Raw genomic sequence first — 18,516 nt, 5'->3', positions numbered from 1 at the left:
GCATTGATGCTGATGCACATTCTGAATGTAATGTATCAAACAGGTCTCAGGATAAACATTCATACAGTATAAGAAATTTTTTATGAAAAATATGTTATTAACATTTCGAAAATATTGATCGTTGATATCAAAGCTGTGACTCGCGAAGAGGAAATTAATTACATGTAAGGAGAGGGTTCATGTACCTACATATTATATGTATTTACCTCTTTTTATTTCATGATATCATACCGTATTTATGTTGTCTTATCGGACAACGTATATAAATATGGTAAACATTTAGTAACTTTATGACACAATCATATTGACGGTTTTTTAAAACCACTAAATTTGTTATTTTCGCGATAGAAATATAGATAAAAAGTTGATGTCCAGTAGTGCTCTGTGTTTATTTATAAGGGAGAGTGACAATTACTGTAACGGAGAGATGTATTATTTTGTGTTTTTTAAATAACGGAGATTGCACTTCAGCGCTTCGCATCGTGAATATTGCATAATATGATCCAAAACTTAATAATTTGTGTTTCTTTAAACCAATACTATATTTTTATTTCATCCTCTTTGTGGAAGGATGGGCGGGCGGCAAATTCATTTTCCGCTCTCAAAGTCGTACGGTATTCATCGAATCTTTACCAAACCGTGATGTTAACATAACATATTTAAGCCAAGTTCGCTAAAAAGCTAACTTGCACCAGGAACTTCCGAGTTATTGCAGTTTATATATATAGCGAGCGCGATGTTCGGTTCAAAATCGTTCCAAATTTATAGCGTTTTATCCTAAATTTCTGAGAATATTTGTTGACATAAAATAAACGGTAAGTTCGATTATCAGTTTATGCCGTTTATTCAAAGAAAATTTCCGAAATTCCCCGTTTCCGCTCTCTAAAGTCTAAACTGTTCATTGAATCTCCACCAAACTTTCTGGTAATACATTGTGACATAAAATGGAGGTCAAGTTCGATAACCGGCGAAAGCGCATCTCGAGTTATTGCTATTTATTTATACCAAAATGCTCAATTGGCCGTTTCCGCTCTCTTTTTCTGTTGTCATCGAATCTTCACGAAACTTTCTTCAAATGTGTGTTGACAGCACATGGAAGCCAAGTTCATTGACAACATGACGTAAAATGGTGTGTCATATCTTTGAACACATACCCCCTTCACAGTATCTTCCCAAAACCTTCCATACATGTGGTACAGTATAAATAAAGGGCGAATATTTCTCGCCATGAAATTTAACATATGGTAGTAGATGTCTTAACTCAAAAACTTAACACCGATCATGCTAGCTAAGTTAGTAGAGTACTGGAGGATCCGAACTAGCGGGTTCGATTCCCGGAACGACAAGATTACTATTTTGGTTCTCGCTTGTACAATTATTTTTACGGCCATCGTCTCAATACCATTGGAATCAAGTGGGCCAGTTATTTATAAAATTATGAGCGCGTCATTTTAACTTGCAAACAAGCTAACCAAGGAAACAAGAGAGTACATAAAGTGACCGATATTATGCATTTGTATTATGAATTAAATATTACCTGCAGAAAACGGCAAAGAGTCCAACAGTTTTAATACATTTCGATATTTTGTTTTGATTTGTAAACTAAATTTTTATAATTGAATAAGAACAATATGGTAATAGTTTATCATGTAGTCAAAAACGTGACAGGCAAGGCTTTGGCAATTATGGTAATCATCAAAATGTTTAGCCAACAGCAACAATACCCATATCTTTTGAAAACTCGGCGAAACTAAATATCTTTCTACGACAAAACATTTCAGAAAGTTCTTTGTACAAAATAGAATTGACGAAGTTTGGGATAGGCAAATTGTATTTTTATAGTGGCGTATTCAGAGCTGTGGTGTTAATAAGCGTGTTTGAGTAACAGATGACACTTTATGACTGAATGTTGCGTTTGGTTGCGCAACGTTAATTCACATTCTGATTTGAATGATTACCTTACATGTTTGTGTCCAAGCATTCGACATATGACGTACGCATCGTTGGAACTGAATCTGTCCGAGCATACTGGCAGCCATGTTTTGTTAACATTAATTTCCAGCTTTCCGGAAAGGTAACTGTTTCCATTATCTAATCGAATGGGGGTTTCTGCAAAATACCAGCGAAACCAGCGAACATTTACATATGTCATACACATAATATATGGGTTTAAATTTTATAAGTTGTTGCATTCTTTTTATTCTGCATGTGTATTTACAAATAAACACCGTTCAAATGGGGTGTTGAGTATTATAATACTTACATCGATACCGGTTCATTAAAAAGTATTAGACTCACGACAGTTAATCCCTGTTCCTCTCGTGTAGGTGGCTGTTGAATAAACTGTACTGTTTAAACATTCAAGTATATCAGTTTCATCTCCATTGCATTTTAATTTGGAAAACATTTCATAAGAGTATGTGTTCTTCTGACGAAGAAATTCCTCAGAAGATAATTGATAATTTCTGAAATAAAATAAAATGGTGCAAAGAGAACTGTGTCAATGGATAAAGACATTCTCAAATACTACATGAACAATTTTTTGCATAGAAAAAATTGCTTTATCGAATTTAAAGCCCAGTTTAAGATGCATATCAAAATAATAATCAATAATCTATTAATTACACAGCACATAAAATATTTTAACAAAAAGCAACAAATGTTACACTATTTTATAACATAAACATATTGTTTGGCTTTTAAAATATTTACCCAGTTAAGTTGAACAGCAAAAGTCTACATACAGTCTGTATAGTAGCTTCGTCTTGCAACTCACTGACCGATCGTAAGCTATCACCAATGCGTATTGTCAATTGGCCCATATAATTTGTCCGTCCATTTCCTAGTTGTATCAGAGATGCTACAACAGGCGTTAATACTTATTACAAACAAAATATATTCACAGTCTCCATGTCTTAAACGTTTCATTTCATTCTTAAATAAAATACATTTAACACAAAAAGAATGTCGAAAAAGGTATGTTCTATGCGGCAATCAATTAATCCTTACCGACATTTAACTACGACATTCGGGTTAACATTAGGTCTTTTCGTAATTAAGAAGTTGTCTCCCATTCGGGAAGGTATCACGAGTATCCCGTGCAAAACGCGGTCCGTCTAACATGCGAATATGACTCATATCCGCGGATTGACCGAAAAGTGCGGATATGGACGAATACAGGCAATATCGACACTTTGTCTGCAATGTTTAATAAAAAAAACACAATATGGGTTAAATATGTTAGTATTGTCTCAAAATATAACAATTCAATAGACATTATCATTTTTCCAACTCTTAATTCATATCCGCGAACATGACGAAGTGCCAAAAGATAGTTTTAGGGCTACACACCACAAACAATATAACCATGCCGACACCACATATGTTTTGTTGTATAAGTTTACATAATGTTTATATTATATACAGTGTATTATTATCCTTGATGTCGTCTCAAAACTTGAGTATTTAGATAAACAATATGCTTTAGAAAATATTAAAATATTTTTGGGCCGATTATCGCCAGACCACAAGTAATTAATGATGTTACTTTTCCCTGATTATATTTTTATTTGAAATAAAAATGTTTATTTAAATATACTGAATGTTATGAATGCAGTAAATATTGTCTGAAATGTTACTGTTTCAAGTGGCATTTTTAAATTGAAAATAAATGATGATTTCAAATGCGCGAATATGATAAAATCGACAAATGTGGTTTATCCAATAAAGGATCTATATTTTTAGTGCTATTATAACTGTATGCAAGGTAAAAATATCTTATATTTGATTGTTACTATTTATTTTATGCTCTCCGGTGGTTTATTGAGAAATATAAGTGAATGAAAACTGATAATTTCAATGTTTCAAACAGTGAAAATTAACAGTGAAAAAAAATTGATAATTTTCACTTTTTACTGTGAAATGACGACATTTGTTTGACGAAATGACGTCATTATCCCACCGAAAATCTTTAGTTTAACTCTTAACCAATATGTCCCGATTTTCGTTATTCCGTCTTGACAGAGTTGTCGTTCGTGCGGGTAGGTATACCTACTTCCGGTGTTAAGAAATACAATGGGGAAATACAACTGTTCCATCGTCAAATGCCTTAATTGTAGCGGTATAATAGGTACATTTTCAACAAAAGTAACATTACATAAATTGCCTAAAGACTCGTTGCAAGAAAAGCTTGGATGACAACAATTAGCCGGAAAAATTGATTTCAAACGGCGTATACTCAAGTCTGTTCCGACCACTTTCGAGACGGAATCGGTCAAAACTCTGTTGACCGAAACAAAATTCCTACTGAAATATACCTCAGCGCAAAGTAGTAACAAAACATGAAAGAAAGCAGTGTATATTAAGACAGCCACTTTCAGAAAATATCCCTGTCACCTCTGCCCTACATTTCCATTCGTAAGTACCAGGCAGGTAGCATGTTTTGTAGTCATAATCCAAATTGTCCACATCATGTTCATACAACCATTATAGTTGCACTGTTATTAAAAAGCAATGCATGTCCCGCTAAAATATATATATTATGTTTTATAAGTGAATGTAACAGCTGTAATAATAATCTTAAACATATAGGCTTCGTATTTTAACTTTTCGGGATATTGGATATGAACTGTTGAAATATTAACGAAAAATCTAAAAAATTGCGGGACATGCATTGATTTTCAAAAACAGCGCTAATAAAATGGTTATAATCTTTCTTGAAACATTTAAATGTAGCACTTCGATATCCTTTGTTCATTTGAATAAATACAATAACGTGCTTATGTTTACGTACCAATAAACTATAATATATAGTAAACAACAAATATAAGATATTTTACCTTGCATATTTAAAGTGGCCTTTTCACAGATTTTGGCATGTTTTGAAGTTTGTCATTAAATGCTTTATATTGTCAAATGTAAACATTAAATTTTAAAAGCTCCAGTAAAAAATCAAAAATAAAATTTAAAAAAGGAAAAAAGTAGCCCTCAGCAGGGCTCGAAACAGTGACCCCCGGAATCCTAGAGTAAAAACGCATTAGCCAACTGAGCTATCTTACCAAGCATACATTTTATACCTTATATAAGCAATCATCGTAGTTTCACAAATTTACACGACAACAACAGAACTCTCCAAATAATTCAATCGTTTCGCGTTGCAACGCTTTATAATTTTTAGGTTTTTAAATCGTCAAACGATGCATATAATGGCTATATTAGAGCATGGAAAATGTTCAGTAATACTGACTTCTCACAAATATCATAACTAAACCGAAAATTTGCGAATCTGAAACAACTTTTTTCAATTTTGTCAATTTACCAAACCGTGAAAAGATCCATTTAATACATATTGTGTATTATTCATTTAACATTGAAATGAACAATGCAGAAAAAGTGTCGATATTGCTTATATTCGTCCATATCCGCACTTTTCGGTCATATCCGCGGATATGAGTCATATACGCATTTTAGACGGACCGCTTTTTACTCGGGATACTCGTGATACCTTCCCGAATGGGAGACAACTTCTTAATTACGCAAAAAACCCGAATATCTGGCAAGCAGTATAAAGTGGTAAAAGGTTCAACATTTTCGTAATTGTGGTTATAGTATAACTATCTTTTTGAATTTTATTTTCTATTCATAAAATGCAAATATAGATATTAAATATATCGCATCATTTATCATTCGAGCTTAAAATAGTGATCAATCATTTAGTAACACATTTCCGGTAACTACATATATATTCTATTTCATTGGCAATCCGCTTTATGCTACAAGCTCATCGGTTATCTGTAAATTCTAAGTTCTGAACTTCAATATGCTAAATGGTGTCGCTTACGAAACTAACGTAAAAACATTAGCTCTGACTAGAACTAGATCAGTGCTTAGCTCGTTCATGCGTTGTTGATGTTTTTTTCTTCAATGTGTCTATGTTGCCAAATGTGAGTTATTTTATAAAGCTGTTTCTATTTTGTGCGCGTGTGAGCGCGTTTGTTAGTGTATTTTTACTTCGTGAATTTGATAAAACGCTTTTCCATACACGAGATAGTTACTACAACCATTCGCGAGAATTCTATATAACTTGTAGGTCGCTAATGCCGTTGATTTATCTGTAATTCACGTAAGAACAATTAAATTACTTAATATTAATACACAAATGTTATTTGTTAAACTTAATAATCTCGGCGTCGATTTTCTGCAGTTAAACTAGTTCGTTAAGGGCTACATTAGTTTGTTATTAAAAAGCGGAATAATCTGGTCGTGCTCCTTAGCCTAGTAGTAACATTCTAACGCCAGAACTGTGGATTGGCAGGTTTGATATCACGCACGCTCAGCCTTAACCAACTAACTCGTCTTTCTCTTGTGGGATAGAGGTAGAATTATGCGGCTTGTTTCGTTAAAATTAAAGTGCAAGCATTACTTTAGCGTATTGATGTTAAGAATTGAGCAACACTTAACCAAAACGTCATTGCGAAAATGGAAATACAAAGCGCAAATAACAGTCAATTCGAAAATTAATAGGTTCAAAAATAAATTTACAATTTACACAATATTTTTATAAATAATGTATTTAGAAAAAAAACGATTAAAACATACAAACGAAGTTAGTAAAATTTGAAAAACATTTGAACCCAGATAGCTCTTTAAAGCATTGCTATATGTGTTTAAGGAAAATGTGTGATTTGTTATCGAAGATGAAAACCCATACTTTTTTTATATAAATGTAACCAGTTATAATAAAATTGTAATATCGCATCTGTCAATATGTTTTTCTGTTTAATTTCGTGAATCTTTAATATAGCAACTTTCATCCAAACAAACCGCACTACGCAGATGTTTAACTGGAACATTTGAAAGATAATTAGTATTTGCGAATAACATGTTAAACAGTCAACTGAAAACAAACACAATTATACTTTATAGCAACACTTACGACATGTTATAGCCAGAATCGAGTCACAGAAGCTCTTCTTTATGCTCACACATTTATCGATGTCTTCAGTGTTAGCATTGCAAGTCAGGTTCAGATTAGATTTAATGTATGCAGTCACGTTGCGAGCGTTTGCCAGTCTGAAGAGCAAAAATCATTACTATCTCTCTAGAAACATAAATAATGAATTGCAATACCCCGGCAAATATCACAGATTAAGTGCATCTGAAGAATATCTGAAAGCTTGTACCACCGCTGCGTTATTTACCCGTAATTGTATCCCAACATTCTACAGAACATTGTCGCGTGTTCATCCTTTCGTATTGGATGAAAGCATATATTTGACCAAGTTTTGTTTAAGTAGACCTCAACAGTCCCTGTATACATGTTCTTCTGATCCGTAAGACGCACTGGTGTATCTTTGATAGAAACAAGATTCATAAACGTATAGGGTTAATGTAAGTCATTTTAGAAAAGATGCTGCACAAGATTCATTCGAAGAAATGTATACAATAATGAAAAATAATATGAGCTGAAGTTCAATATACGTTGTCATCGATGCAAATATCGACACACGAGCACATACTGCATCTTATTAGCGCTGGATTCTTGCATTTAGTATTATAATCCCAATTCGAAGATGGACACATCTGATAGTCTTCCTCTGTACCGCTGCATAGGATATTATCTACTAATATATTGGTGGCGAATCCAGGCTTGAAGTACGGTTCCTTCACTACTTCATAAACCCTGAACGTGTAAATTACGTAATGCCGTTATGCATCATCCGCATATACATATCAAATACGGTTGTAAGAACAACTTAAATTGTACAAAATTGCAGTATACAATTTAACCTAACAACTTTATAAAAGCAACGAGTATTTTTAATAAACAGTAATTGTACAGTTATAACGTTTTTGATAAAACTAACGCGATTAATTTAGTCCGTTAAAATATAAGAAAGTATGAATGGCTTGTTGTGTTCGCCTTATCTAATCAAAGCGCTGAAGGCAATGAATTTGTTCGCTGTTGTATAATCTTAGACGCAACTCAGTTTTCAAAATTATGTTATAGCTTTTTATATCGCAAGTTTGAAATGACCACAACCCATTCAAATTTATCAAGAGTGTGTCTTAAAACACAGGTCGAGATGTGTTGTTTTTTTCAAATCATTGATACAGCTAATCAGTGTGCAAATGCTAATATTATTTGACATGCATTAAGCCCCGTTTTCCCTGAAAGCAGCCAATATGTACAGATTTCAATGATAAACACTAAACTGGCCTACGTTGTCTTACAAGCTGTTAAATACACACTATGTACTGTACCAGTGAGAACAGGCACATGCAGTGGTTAAAGCAGACGCTTTAAGCATTCTGTCGTCTGCTAAATTTTACTGGAGTAATCCACACAGGCAGTCACGGGTTACGGTTCCTAGCGTAGCTAAGGCATACTGATTTGCAAAATTCGGTCTGCATTATTTGTGAGCTAACGCTCACAAATAAAAACTACTAACCTGGTGACATTAAGCAGCATTTTGCACATAACAGCCTGGGTCTCTGCAGTTAAATTATCAGCACACATATAATCGCTAAGTCCGTTCTTCTGCACACGTGCATATCCCCCATGCTGAGTAAAACCGCCATCAATGTTTATAGGAGACACTGAAAATATTTAATAAACATGTTCTCTTAAGAATGTAAAATAATGACGTAATGTTTTTATTTATTTAGTAAATATGAATTGGACGTTAAAATAATGTGTATTATAATTTGATTGGTCGCATTATAGTATAACTAAAAGGCACATACAACCAAAGGCAAAAATCTACTACAAACCAGAGAACAAAGATAATTGAAACATACAACAATTGATTGTGAGTCCATAGTAGCTGCAATAAGTGTATCCCCAGTCCGAGGAAGGGCATAGCGAGATGTCAGATTCATTTCCAACGCATTGCAGGTCTCTCAGCAAGGAGTTGGAATAATCAGAGTTGGTTGTATAGGTTGAATCTCTGCAAAGTAAATCAAAGAAACGGTATAAGACCAATAAATTCGTAAAAGGTTCTTACCCTCCCCCCTCCATTGACTTGAACAGATTTGTGTCATGGCGTTATTACAAATAAAACAATGCCCTTCATATACACTACCTTGAAAAATTATATTCTAGCAAATGGCAAAGTACGTCTGTGCTGATCTTTCCATTATAACCCCTATAACATATTGGTTTCCAGTCATTTTTAAATTGCAACTCAACCCGCCCGTCGAACGGTGTTTTGCCTCCCAGAAGACGAATTGGTGTTTCTGTAAATAAGAACATGCAATCAGCACGTGTATGTTTATTACGACCCAACATCTATGTGTGCTACGGAAATATTCCACCTGCAAGTGAACGTTTAAGGGTGAATTCACGATAAATAGTGAGTGAACATATACTGTTCCGCATATGTGTAAAAACATGCTCTAAAATCGGCAATGATCCTATGATCCGTTGAGTCAATGTGAGCTTTTATATCACTATACCGTACAAATGATTACAATGGCGAAAATATGACAAGATATAATCTTCTTCACAGAATTGTAAAGAATTACAATAGAGATTAGCCAAAGCATCATTACATTCACGTGTTAAAATGTAAACCACAAAACTGCTTCTGTTTAAATTATTATAGGAGGAATCAATCGGAAAGAGCTTACATATAGAATTAGCGTGGTAACATTTATTGATGTATTAATAATGAGCGTATGAAAGTTATGCCACACTTACTACCAAGGTAAAAAAATCATACAAGTTTAGTGTATGCTTCACAATATAACGTCTAGAATGTATCAAATTGAAATAAATGGCATGTTACTTTTCCAGTTGTTGCGGGGACATTGATACATATAACACGGTTACATGACACAACTGTTCAACTGATCTATAAAATAATAGCACCGTCTACCGTCTACGGGAACTGGGAATTGGCCAATATCCTAATTGACAGTACTCTAAAAATGTTCTTCTACAATGATTTCATCACTGAAACAAGGTATGCTGTATTTAATCGAACATTCATCAAATAAATATTCAGGAACCTTTACTTAAGCTAAACTAAAAATAAGGGCAACAACTCAACTAAAAGCCCAGTCAATGCCTGGCAGAGTATTTGGAATAAGTTGTGAAATTTCGTAAGGGCGTAAAGCGAAATGTTCTAATACTTACATGAGATATGAAAAGTCCAGAAACAATAAACTTCTGAATGGAAGCAAAAGTCAGCACAGTTAAACATTTTTTCTGCGTCTAAGTTACATAGAGAATAAAATTCACATTGACCCAAACCATTCAATGTAGCAAGAGGTAACAATAAAAGGAATTTATGCCGACTGTTTATTTTTTTAATCACAGACGCTGACGCAGTCGCAGGCATCGGTGCGTCGACAAAGCTTGATATTCGAAATGAAAAGTCGTTCTTATAAAACCACTTAAAGCGCTTATCGTTTTTTGTTGATTTCCATCAGTTCCCACCAAAATTTACTAGATACATTACGCAAAGGAAACATATGAATATGCAATAATATGAAATATTACTAAATTGTATGATCGCATTTGCGATTCTCATACGGTAACATTCGAGTTCAATTTCATATTAGCTGCATTATGCAATGCCCAACAGTTCATTATAACGTTAGCAATATCGCATTGTATATTTTACGCACCGAGTACTTGACAAAAAACAGTTGCCACGTTTCCATCTACGCAGGATGTTTCATTCCATGGGAAACTCTGACACTCCCCTATATCGTGCTCGCTTGATTTGCACGAAACGTTTTTTAAAAGGTTTCCATGATTACCAAACCCGAATGGGGAATCGTCGAGAACTGATGCATTCCTGAAAATTTAAAATGCTTTACACGAAATCCATGCTCGAGCAATAATTTAAGCTTTTGGCGTAACTTAATGTTAAGTAGGTTATGAACTGTTAATGAATAAAAAATATCGCGCTAATAATTATTTGTATGAATTTCCTTAATTATTATTATTTCAAGGAAATCAAATGTGTATAAAAACACACAGCTGATGACAAACCTTGCTGGCGTCTATTATCTCGGATTACTTTTTTTTTAATGACATTTTGTAAATGAGATAAAATGTGCTATTGATGTCACAACATAAATGCGTAATGTCAATGTTTTATCAAATCAAACCAAAGTCGTATGCCAGCTTTTCTGCAGACAACAGCAGCCTCTCTGTTTGTAAATTCGTCAGCACAGATGGTTCCCCAGCGTCCCTGGTGCAGCACTTCCACACGACCGGATCTCTCACTGCTGCCGTTCACTAGACGGACGCTACTGTCTGAAAAATGTTTATTATCAATTTATAGCGTCTGTGGTGGAAGGATTCTTTTTATGTTTATTTTATCGTATACTTCACAATTCATGTTTGAAAAATAGTATACATGGATGTGGTTAGTATTGACGTGAACAACCCTGTCCTAAGAGCACTCATATATTAACATGAAAGTAGATATTCCTCATTCTTAATGTTCATGGACTATCCCACAGATAACACATAGTGACACATTAGATATTGTATACCTTTGTGGGGAATATGGTTGTTTCTGGTTTATTCATATCGCCGACACATATAACATTCTTTATAAAAAATTACTGACACTTTGGAATTTAGTAGTGATTTGAAATGAAATGTTTCGAACAACGATAACATAATTTTGTCAGAAACATAGTATTGGTCAAACATATATTTTCTGATAAGAGTTAAGTCAACTCGTTTTGATAAATTTCGATGTGTGATAAAATTGTATGAATATATTAAATTACAAACTAAATAATTGATAAAAAATTAGCTTTGGTCTTTTAGTTATCTTGATTATCCATATCTAGAAGAAAATGAATACTTTATTTTGCGAAAATACGGTTTCGAAAATATGTTACGGCGACTATTAAAGGGGTCTTTCCACAGATTCTGGCATGAATTGAAGTTTGTCATTAAATGATTTATATTGATAAATGTAAACATTTGATCTAAAAAAATCCAGTAAAAAACAAGAATAAAATTTAAAAAAAAAAAAAGAAAAAAACACACCCTCAACTGGGTTCGAACCCCTGACTCGTGGAGTCCTGGAGTAAAAGTCTTTACCGCTTAGACCACTCGTCCATCCGTGCTTATACAATGACGGACGTATTTATACTTTATATAAGAAATCCTCGTAGTTTCACAAAATATAACGACAACAACAGAACTCTCCAAATTATTCATTCGTTTCGTGTTGCAACGCTTTCTAATTTTCAGGTTTTTAAATCGTCAAAAGATGCATATAATGGAAATTTGAGAGCATGGTAAATGTTCAGTATTACTGTTTCCTTAAAAATATCATAACTAAAACAACAATTTGAGAATCTGAAACAACTTTTTTTAATTTTGTCAATTTACCAAAACGTAAAAAGGTCCCTTCAATATACGCATATGCACATGTGGGTTTACGAGTGTGTCAATAACTACCTTGGCCGTTTTAGTACATGGTCTGTATGTTTTTTTTTCTAAGCGTTAACCCGCATTCATACATAGTTAAGTTTAAATAATTCAATACGAATTTAATGTTTGGACTTGTGGATATCGTTGTCTGGTGTTACAATTGATGAAAAACGCTTACTGCATACTATGGCTGCCTGGTCACACGGATACTCAACACCCCATGTGTCAGATTTACAATCTGAGATGTCCCCTTCTGTACTGCTACAGTCAAGGTTCCGAACGACACTTTTGCTGCGTGGCTGTACTTCGCTCATCAAGTACCCACTTGTAAAACAAAAATAAATTAACTTATGTTATGTTTGATAGAGAGGTATTGAATATAAAGATTGCCAGTAAGATACTGAGCAAAAAGCATCATTCACTTAGAAACGATATTTACTTTTATTTTTACGGTGATTAGAACCGTAACTTTAGACATATATGTCCGCTTATAATTTTGATATGATTATATTTAACCGTGCCAACCTTTGATTGTAGCCCAGATGTTTACAAATAATGTTTATATCATGTGCCGTGATGTCGTAATAATTATAATTGATTAATCGTTGACGACAGATTCCCAGCCAAGTTCCATTATACAAGATCTCGACTCTTCCAGCTTTTATTGAAGGTCCATCTGCGACCCTGACAGTGGATTTTTGAGCTGTAAATAAGAAATTAAAAAGATTTAAATAGGTTACAATCTGCAAATAACCATATATATTCGTTTAAATAAGACGTAGTTAATGTTGTTATCAACACTGAAGTCGTGGTTTAATGTTGTAAATATGCGTACAGAGGTATATAATGGAAAACCTACGAGGAAAGATCGAAAAACAAATAACGTACCACAGTTAATTGCAGCACGATTGCTTGTGCTACAGTATGTCAATGCCCATTGGTTGCTGGGTGTGCATCCACTTATGTCCGTTTCGTTACCGGTGCAACCAATACTGCTCATTGCAGAAAACCTTCCATAAGAATTATATTGACTGTACGCGTTAAATGTTCTCGGATGCCTAAAATAAATATAGCAGTTATAGAGATATCGTCCAACCTGTATCACTATTTATAACAATGCTCAAGTTGTCTTGAATATTGTAATCATTTGAAAATGATTACATTAATATAATATAGTTATTTGATTAGGAAACACTTACACAGTATGTTGAAAAGCCTCAACACACAGACGTAATATTTATACACACAACGTTAATTGATAATTTAATGATATAAAGCAATCTAATATATTCTGATATGCTCATTTACATGTGCAAAATACGTACACATTAGGATGCCCAAGCATTTTACACAAAACCATCGCATCCTGGATAGTCAATTGATCGTAACAAATTTCCCTCCAGTACCTATATAAGAAAAGGAGAGTTTTTATAATTTCGTGTATATCTTTGATGAAATGAACATGTTTAAATATAGAACAAAGCATCAACAATAATTAACTTGAAAGAAAAAGAAAGTGAATACAAATGGCGTGTGCCATATTCATATTTTTTTCTATATATGGAATTGTTTAAATCTTGGAAAAGTCAGAGCAGCAACATACTTTCTCATATAATTTTGAAAATCGTTAAAAAGAAATTTGAGCAATACCCGTTTGCTGCGTTTTCTCGTTCGTAAATCTCAACTCTTCCATTAAACATCGTCGTCCCGTCCTGAAGCCTTATTGGTGTGTTCGAATCTGTTAATAAAACATCTGTTTTAAACGCGTACATTCACGTGGACACTTGTTACAGAATGAATGGAAACATTACACATAAAGGTATTTTGGCACGTGAACTATTTAAATCGCCATGAATACCATAAGCCGTTAAAATGCCAGACATGTAATAAAATATCAAAACTGATAGCATCCACTAGATGTTTTAAACAATAATTATGCACACACCTTTTACTTATATTAAGATTTTCGGTAAAAGATGCAATAACACAATGTGCTATATCAAAGCAATGACAACTATATAAAAATAGTTTGATGTAAAGACAATATTCGAATAAATATTAAATTAACTCAATAGTTGTTCCTCTAAAATGTACAATTACTGTATTAGCGTTACTGTCTCTTAAAATCGCATGCTAATCATTATCATATTGTGCTTGATATTAGTCCAAATGTGCAGACAATTAAGCATAGTAAAGCTATATATCTTACAACAATTAAATGCAGCGCTAAGTCTTGTAGAGCATGAAACGATAGTTTTTGTTGATTTGCAATTCGCAATATCGGTCTCGTTCCCTTGACAGTCGTATCCATGCGATTTCATCGATCCGCTACCATTTTTGAAACGGCCATCGTAATAAACACTTATGTTTCTGAAAGGTATATTTGAATTTCACAATCACCAAATGAAACAATCATTCTATGCGTTTGTTAAATTATGTGAATGTATAATTAGAAATTATATATATGTTCTACACATATACGAACCCTCCTTCAAACCCTAGCATCCTGCACACGACCACTGCCGTCTTGTTATCTACGAGGTCAGAGCAAACTGTCTCCCAAACAGAATTATTCTGTATTTCGAGTCGACCTGCATACCTTGTGGGTCCATCTGATAAACGAACTTCCGTTTCTACAAACAACAGTTACCGATTGATTGCTAATCATATAGGGCAATGTGCGTCTACTTGTACACGATTGACATGGTGGTTTTAGGTTTAGTGTATCGTCCCAAACAGCTTAGAGTTATACCCATGAAAGTTAAAATCCTTTTTTATTTAAAAAAAACTACACCATTTTGCTCGTTGCAACCAAGATATTATGGTGTTAATGTTTTGTTTCTTATATAGATAAAACAATGTATTTTATACGCACTGCATTCAACCGATGCATCTTCCATATGTTTGCAGTTCGATTGAGACATCCAGTCGCTTGATTTACATTCAGAAATGTCATTTTCGTTACCAATACAACGCATTTCGTTCACTACTATATCCCCTGTGCCTTCACCATAATTACTTCCGCCCAAGGCTTTGGCATCACTGTAAGATGATAATGTATTTATTTTTACGTGATATGGATTCTTAGGTAAAGTATTTATAACTATACTAGTATTTTATTCGATATCTGAAACCATTTACTTTGTGCTAAAACCAAGCATGCGACAGATGACTTTTGCTTCAAGGTCATCGAAGCCGTCATCGCATATCGTCCCCCAGCGACCTCTGTACTCCACCTCAACACGTCCTGACTGGGAACTGGTGCCGTTCACTAGCCGAATTGGAGTTCCTGAAAAACGGAATCTAAAATTAATGATATACTAGTTCTTTATTCCTCTCATAAAAGAGTTTGATTTTTTACTCATACCTCGCAACGCAAATAGCATGTTTGTGTGTACAGACATAGGATATGTCAACAACAATCTTGTGCCTGCATACTTATCTTTGGCACATATAGTGACTACCTTCTGCATTTTTCTTTGTATTACTTTGTACACCTTGTACGTACGACAGTTTATGGACGCCGCAGAGGATAAAAAGCACGTGCTAGTATTCCTTCTCACACACAAGGAAATGTCTTTTTCTGCTCCATGGCATGAGTAGGATATCGGAGAGAATGTATTTCGGTAGGTATGTGATGACGTGAGCTGTGCTCCACTGAAAGTTAATGTTAATGTTGATGTTAATATACAATTGTTGTTTCTTTTTGTCTATACATAATTCTTTTTAAAAAATGCAATAAAAAATCAGGATGTATCAATTGAACGTGTGGGCAAGCATATTAACAAAACGTAAACATTTTTCTACTTGAAACTGAATCCAATCATTCCGCAGACGACCCTGGCTTCTGATAAGGTGAAGTTGTCGGAACAGATTGGTTCCCAGACCCCAGAAATGTTCACCTCCACCTGACCGTCGTGTATGGTTATGGCATTACCGGATGTCAATCGCAAGTGTGTTTCTAAATAGATGTATCGTTCATATGTGAACTCCAAATGTACATAAAAAGTTAAGATGTGCGCATGTAAATTTAAGTGGTCTACTTCTCCAGCGTTTAAATATTAAGCGATAACTCATTATCGGACACAAGGCGCAATCAATTTAAAAACGTAATGATATAATTTCCATTATCGAACGTGAGTATATCTATCTAGTTCATCGGCTAATTTCGGATATAAATCGTATCATTTAAGTGATCCACCCATTACAAATGCAAGTAATGCATATAACCTTGATATGAGTAAAACAAACCATGAGATACAAAATAAGTCGCCTTTATTGGTTTGTTGAGTGGAATTCCCCACATTCACATTCTTTTTCATTGACACTCAAGAATTACCGTGTGTATTTTAAATGTTCTCAATGTTTCGTTATTTGGCTAACCTTGATGCCGTAACGGTAACTTAAACAACGCTATGCAATATGCAGAACGCATAAATATATCAACGTACGGCAGTTGACCCCGATGTCTTCTTTGTGTGAACAATCAGTAGTTTGCCAACTATTATGCGAGCAGTTTGCAACGTCTTCTTCGTGACCAGTACAGTTGAGGCCGTCTAGCATGATAACTCCACTTCCTGGGCCAAACACGCGTGGCGGGACAACTTCTGCTAACCTGTATACATTTATAAGACAAATGACGTGATCTATTATTTTATTATGAATATAAGTGGTATGTTATTTCAATAATGTTAATGTTTGTAACTGATTGCTTAGTTTTAAAACAGTGTTCGTGGATTGCAGATAGCGCATCAACAGTAGATGCGAATACTAACTTTTCTTCAAACGCTTCAAAAAGTATAGTCCAGCACAACTTAAGTTAAGTTTAAACCTATTTATTTTATCTCGATGCATCGAAAGATTAGGGCTTATATGAAACGCTCTCGAGTCCATTTCCTGGGCCTAGAACCAGTACTTTGTGTCTTTGGGGGAGATCTTAAGAACGCTCCCACAGTTAGGATTGAACCAGGGACCTCGCATATCCACTACGCAACGGAGACACCTTAAGAGCCTTTCAATATTAGTTTGACCAATATTTTGTTTCTAATATGTCAGGTAAGACGCCCCATAAAACAAGTAAAGCTGTACGGTTAAGCTCCAAACTAAAAACGAACATTTATAAGACCCACAATCCTAAAAAATACATGCATTCATTCACTATATAAAAAACACCATGATTGCGATTGATTCTTATCTTAAAATATTTAGTTATCATACGGTTTAGCAATAAAGCACGTTTAAGGTAAATCTCGTACCCCATGTCCGTGAATCCGAGCATCCTGCAGACGACCTTGGCGCTGTTGACAGTGAACTCATCATCACAGACTGTTCCCCATACTCCGTTGTGCTCTACCTCCACTCGACCAGAGTACGGCGTCTTTCCGCCCATAAGGCGGATATTGGTGGCTGACACTTTAATACAAATATCATTCCTTCAACGGGAGAACAGTTAAAATGTCTTTGATACGACTTGTAATTGTCCTTCCTAATTGGTGATGCATTAAAATTAAATTAATACGAAATAAGTTATTTATGGAGAAAAATTGTCAAAAAATAATAATATATTATTTTATTTTATTTTGTTATTATATGTTATTATGTAACATTATATAATATTAATATAAATACGTTTTTATTGGGCATAAATATGAATACTATTTATACGTGTTTTTGTACACATTAAAAAGCAAATAAAATATGGTAGCGTACCTATTGGTAGCGTAAAAAGCAGCCAACACAAAATCGTATTAAACTGACACGCCGGCATTGCCAATCAGTGGTCAATGCATTTAGAAAACAGAGAATCCAACGTTTGAGCGCGATCGGGAAGATGTTGGTTATATAGTTACATGTCACGTGATTTAATTTATTCGTGGCCGTACGATTTGCCAACACTTCCTTGTTGATAAAATGTCGGTTGACAGGCCAACGGGGATTTTTTTCAATCAAGCTATATGTTTACACAGGATCATCTTCGATAGCATAAATGATTAAATGATTGTCTGCATTACAGAATCGAGATATTTTGAAGTGCGTATTAGATTGATTGTTGTCTCAAGTGAATAAAGACGGTGAATCCCCGTGCTTAAAGAACAATTGATCTAGTC

At 34.3% G+C, this 18,516-nt stretch overlaps 2 protein-coding genes across 2 annotated transcripts in view; both read right to left on the bottom strand.

Annotated features, from left to right (window-relative positions):
• LOC127868369 (uncharacterized) overlaps positions 1-2,854 on the bottom strand; it is a 33,645-nt gene extending 30,791 nt beyond the window's left edge. The window contains exons 1-3 of the mRNA XM_052410085.1: positions 2,713-2,854; positions 2,299-2,465; positions 1,959-2,109 (exon numbers count right to left, since the gene is read on the bottom strand). Of these exons, the coding sequence (XP_052266045.1) occupies positions 1,959-2,109; positions 2,299-2,465; positions 2,713-2,822 (428 nt within the window). The 5' untranslated portion in view covers positions 2,823-2,854. The remainder of the gene's footprint in view (positions 1-1,958; positions 2,110-2,298; positions 2,466-2,712) is intronic.
• Positions 2,855-6,337: 3,483 nt separating this feature from the next.
• On the bottom strand, positions 6,338-18,255 carry LOC127869961 (deleted in malignant brain tumors 1 protein-like). Its single transcript, XM_052412619.1, has 23 exons — positions 18,119-18,255; positions 17,665-17,821; positions 16,861-17,024; positions 16,217-16,370; positions 15,918-16,066; positions 15,551-15,698; positions 15,285-15,451; positions 14,895-15,042; positions 14,619-14,779; positions 14,060-14,147; positions 13,735-13,815; positions 13,298-13,467; positions 12,935-13,112; positions 12,588-12,733; positions 11,122-11,269; positions 10,633-10,805; positions 9,084-9,237; positions 8,800-8,948; positions 8,451-8,598; positions 7,518-7,681; positions 7,200-7,350; positions 6,935-7,071; positions 6,338-6,360 (listed from the first exon to the last, which is right to left on the bottom strand). Exons 1-23 carry the CDS (start codon positions 18,174-18,176, stop codon positions 6,338-6,340), a joined length of 3,216 nt encoding a protein of 1,071 aa, XP_052268579.1. The 5' UTR covers positions 18,177-18,255.
• Between the last annotated feature and the right edge of the window lie 261 nt (positions 18,256-18,516).

Source organism: Dreissena polymorpha, chromosome 2 (assembly GCF_020536995.1).
Source record: "Dreissena polymorpha isolate Duluth1 chromosome 2, UMN_Dpol_1.0, whole genome shotgun sequence".
NCBI classification, from domain to species: domain Eukaryota; kingdom Metazoa; phylum Mollusca; class Bivalvia; order Myida; family Dreissenidae; genus Dreissena; species Dreissena polymorpha.
This window is presented reverse-complemented; position numbering and strand designations above follow the sequence as displayed.

Bases quoted from the DNA above. Each gene is read 5' to 3' on its own strand.
- LOC127869961 (XM_052412619.1), bottom strand. From the start codon at position 18,176: ATGCCGGCGTGTCAGTTTAATACGATTTTGTGTTGGCTGCTTTTTACG. The intron at 16,067-16,216 runs GTAGAAAAATGT...ATTAACTTTCAG, and splicing joins ATGATTGGATTCAGTTTCAA to TGGAGCACAGCTCACGTCAT. The intron at 10,806-11,121 runs GTTTGATTTGAT...TTAAATTTTCAG, and splicing joins AAAGCTGGCATACGACTTTG to GAATGCATCAGTTCTCGACG.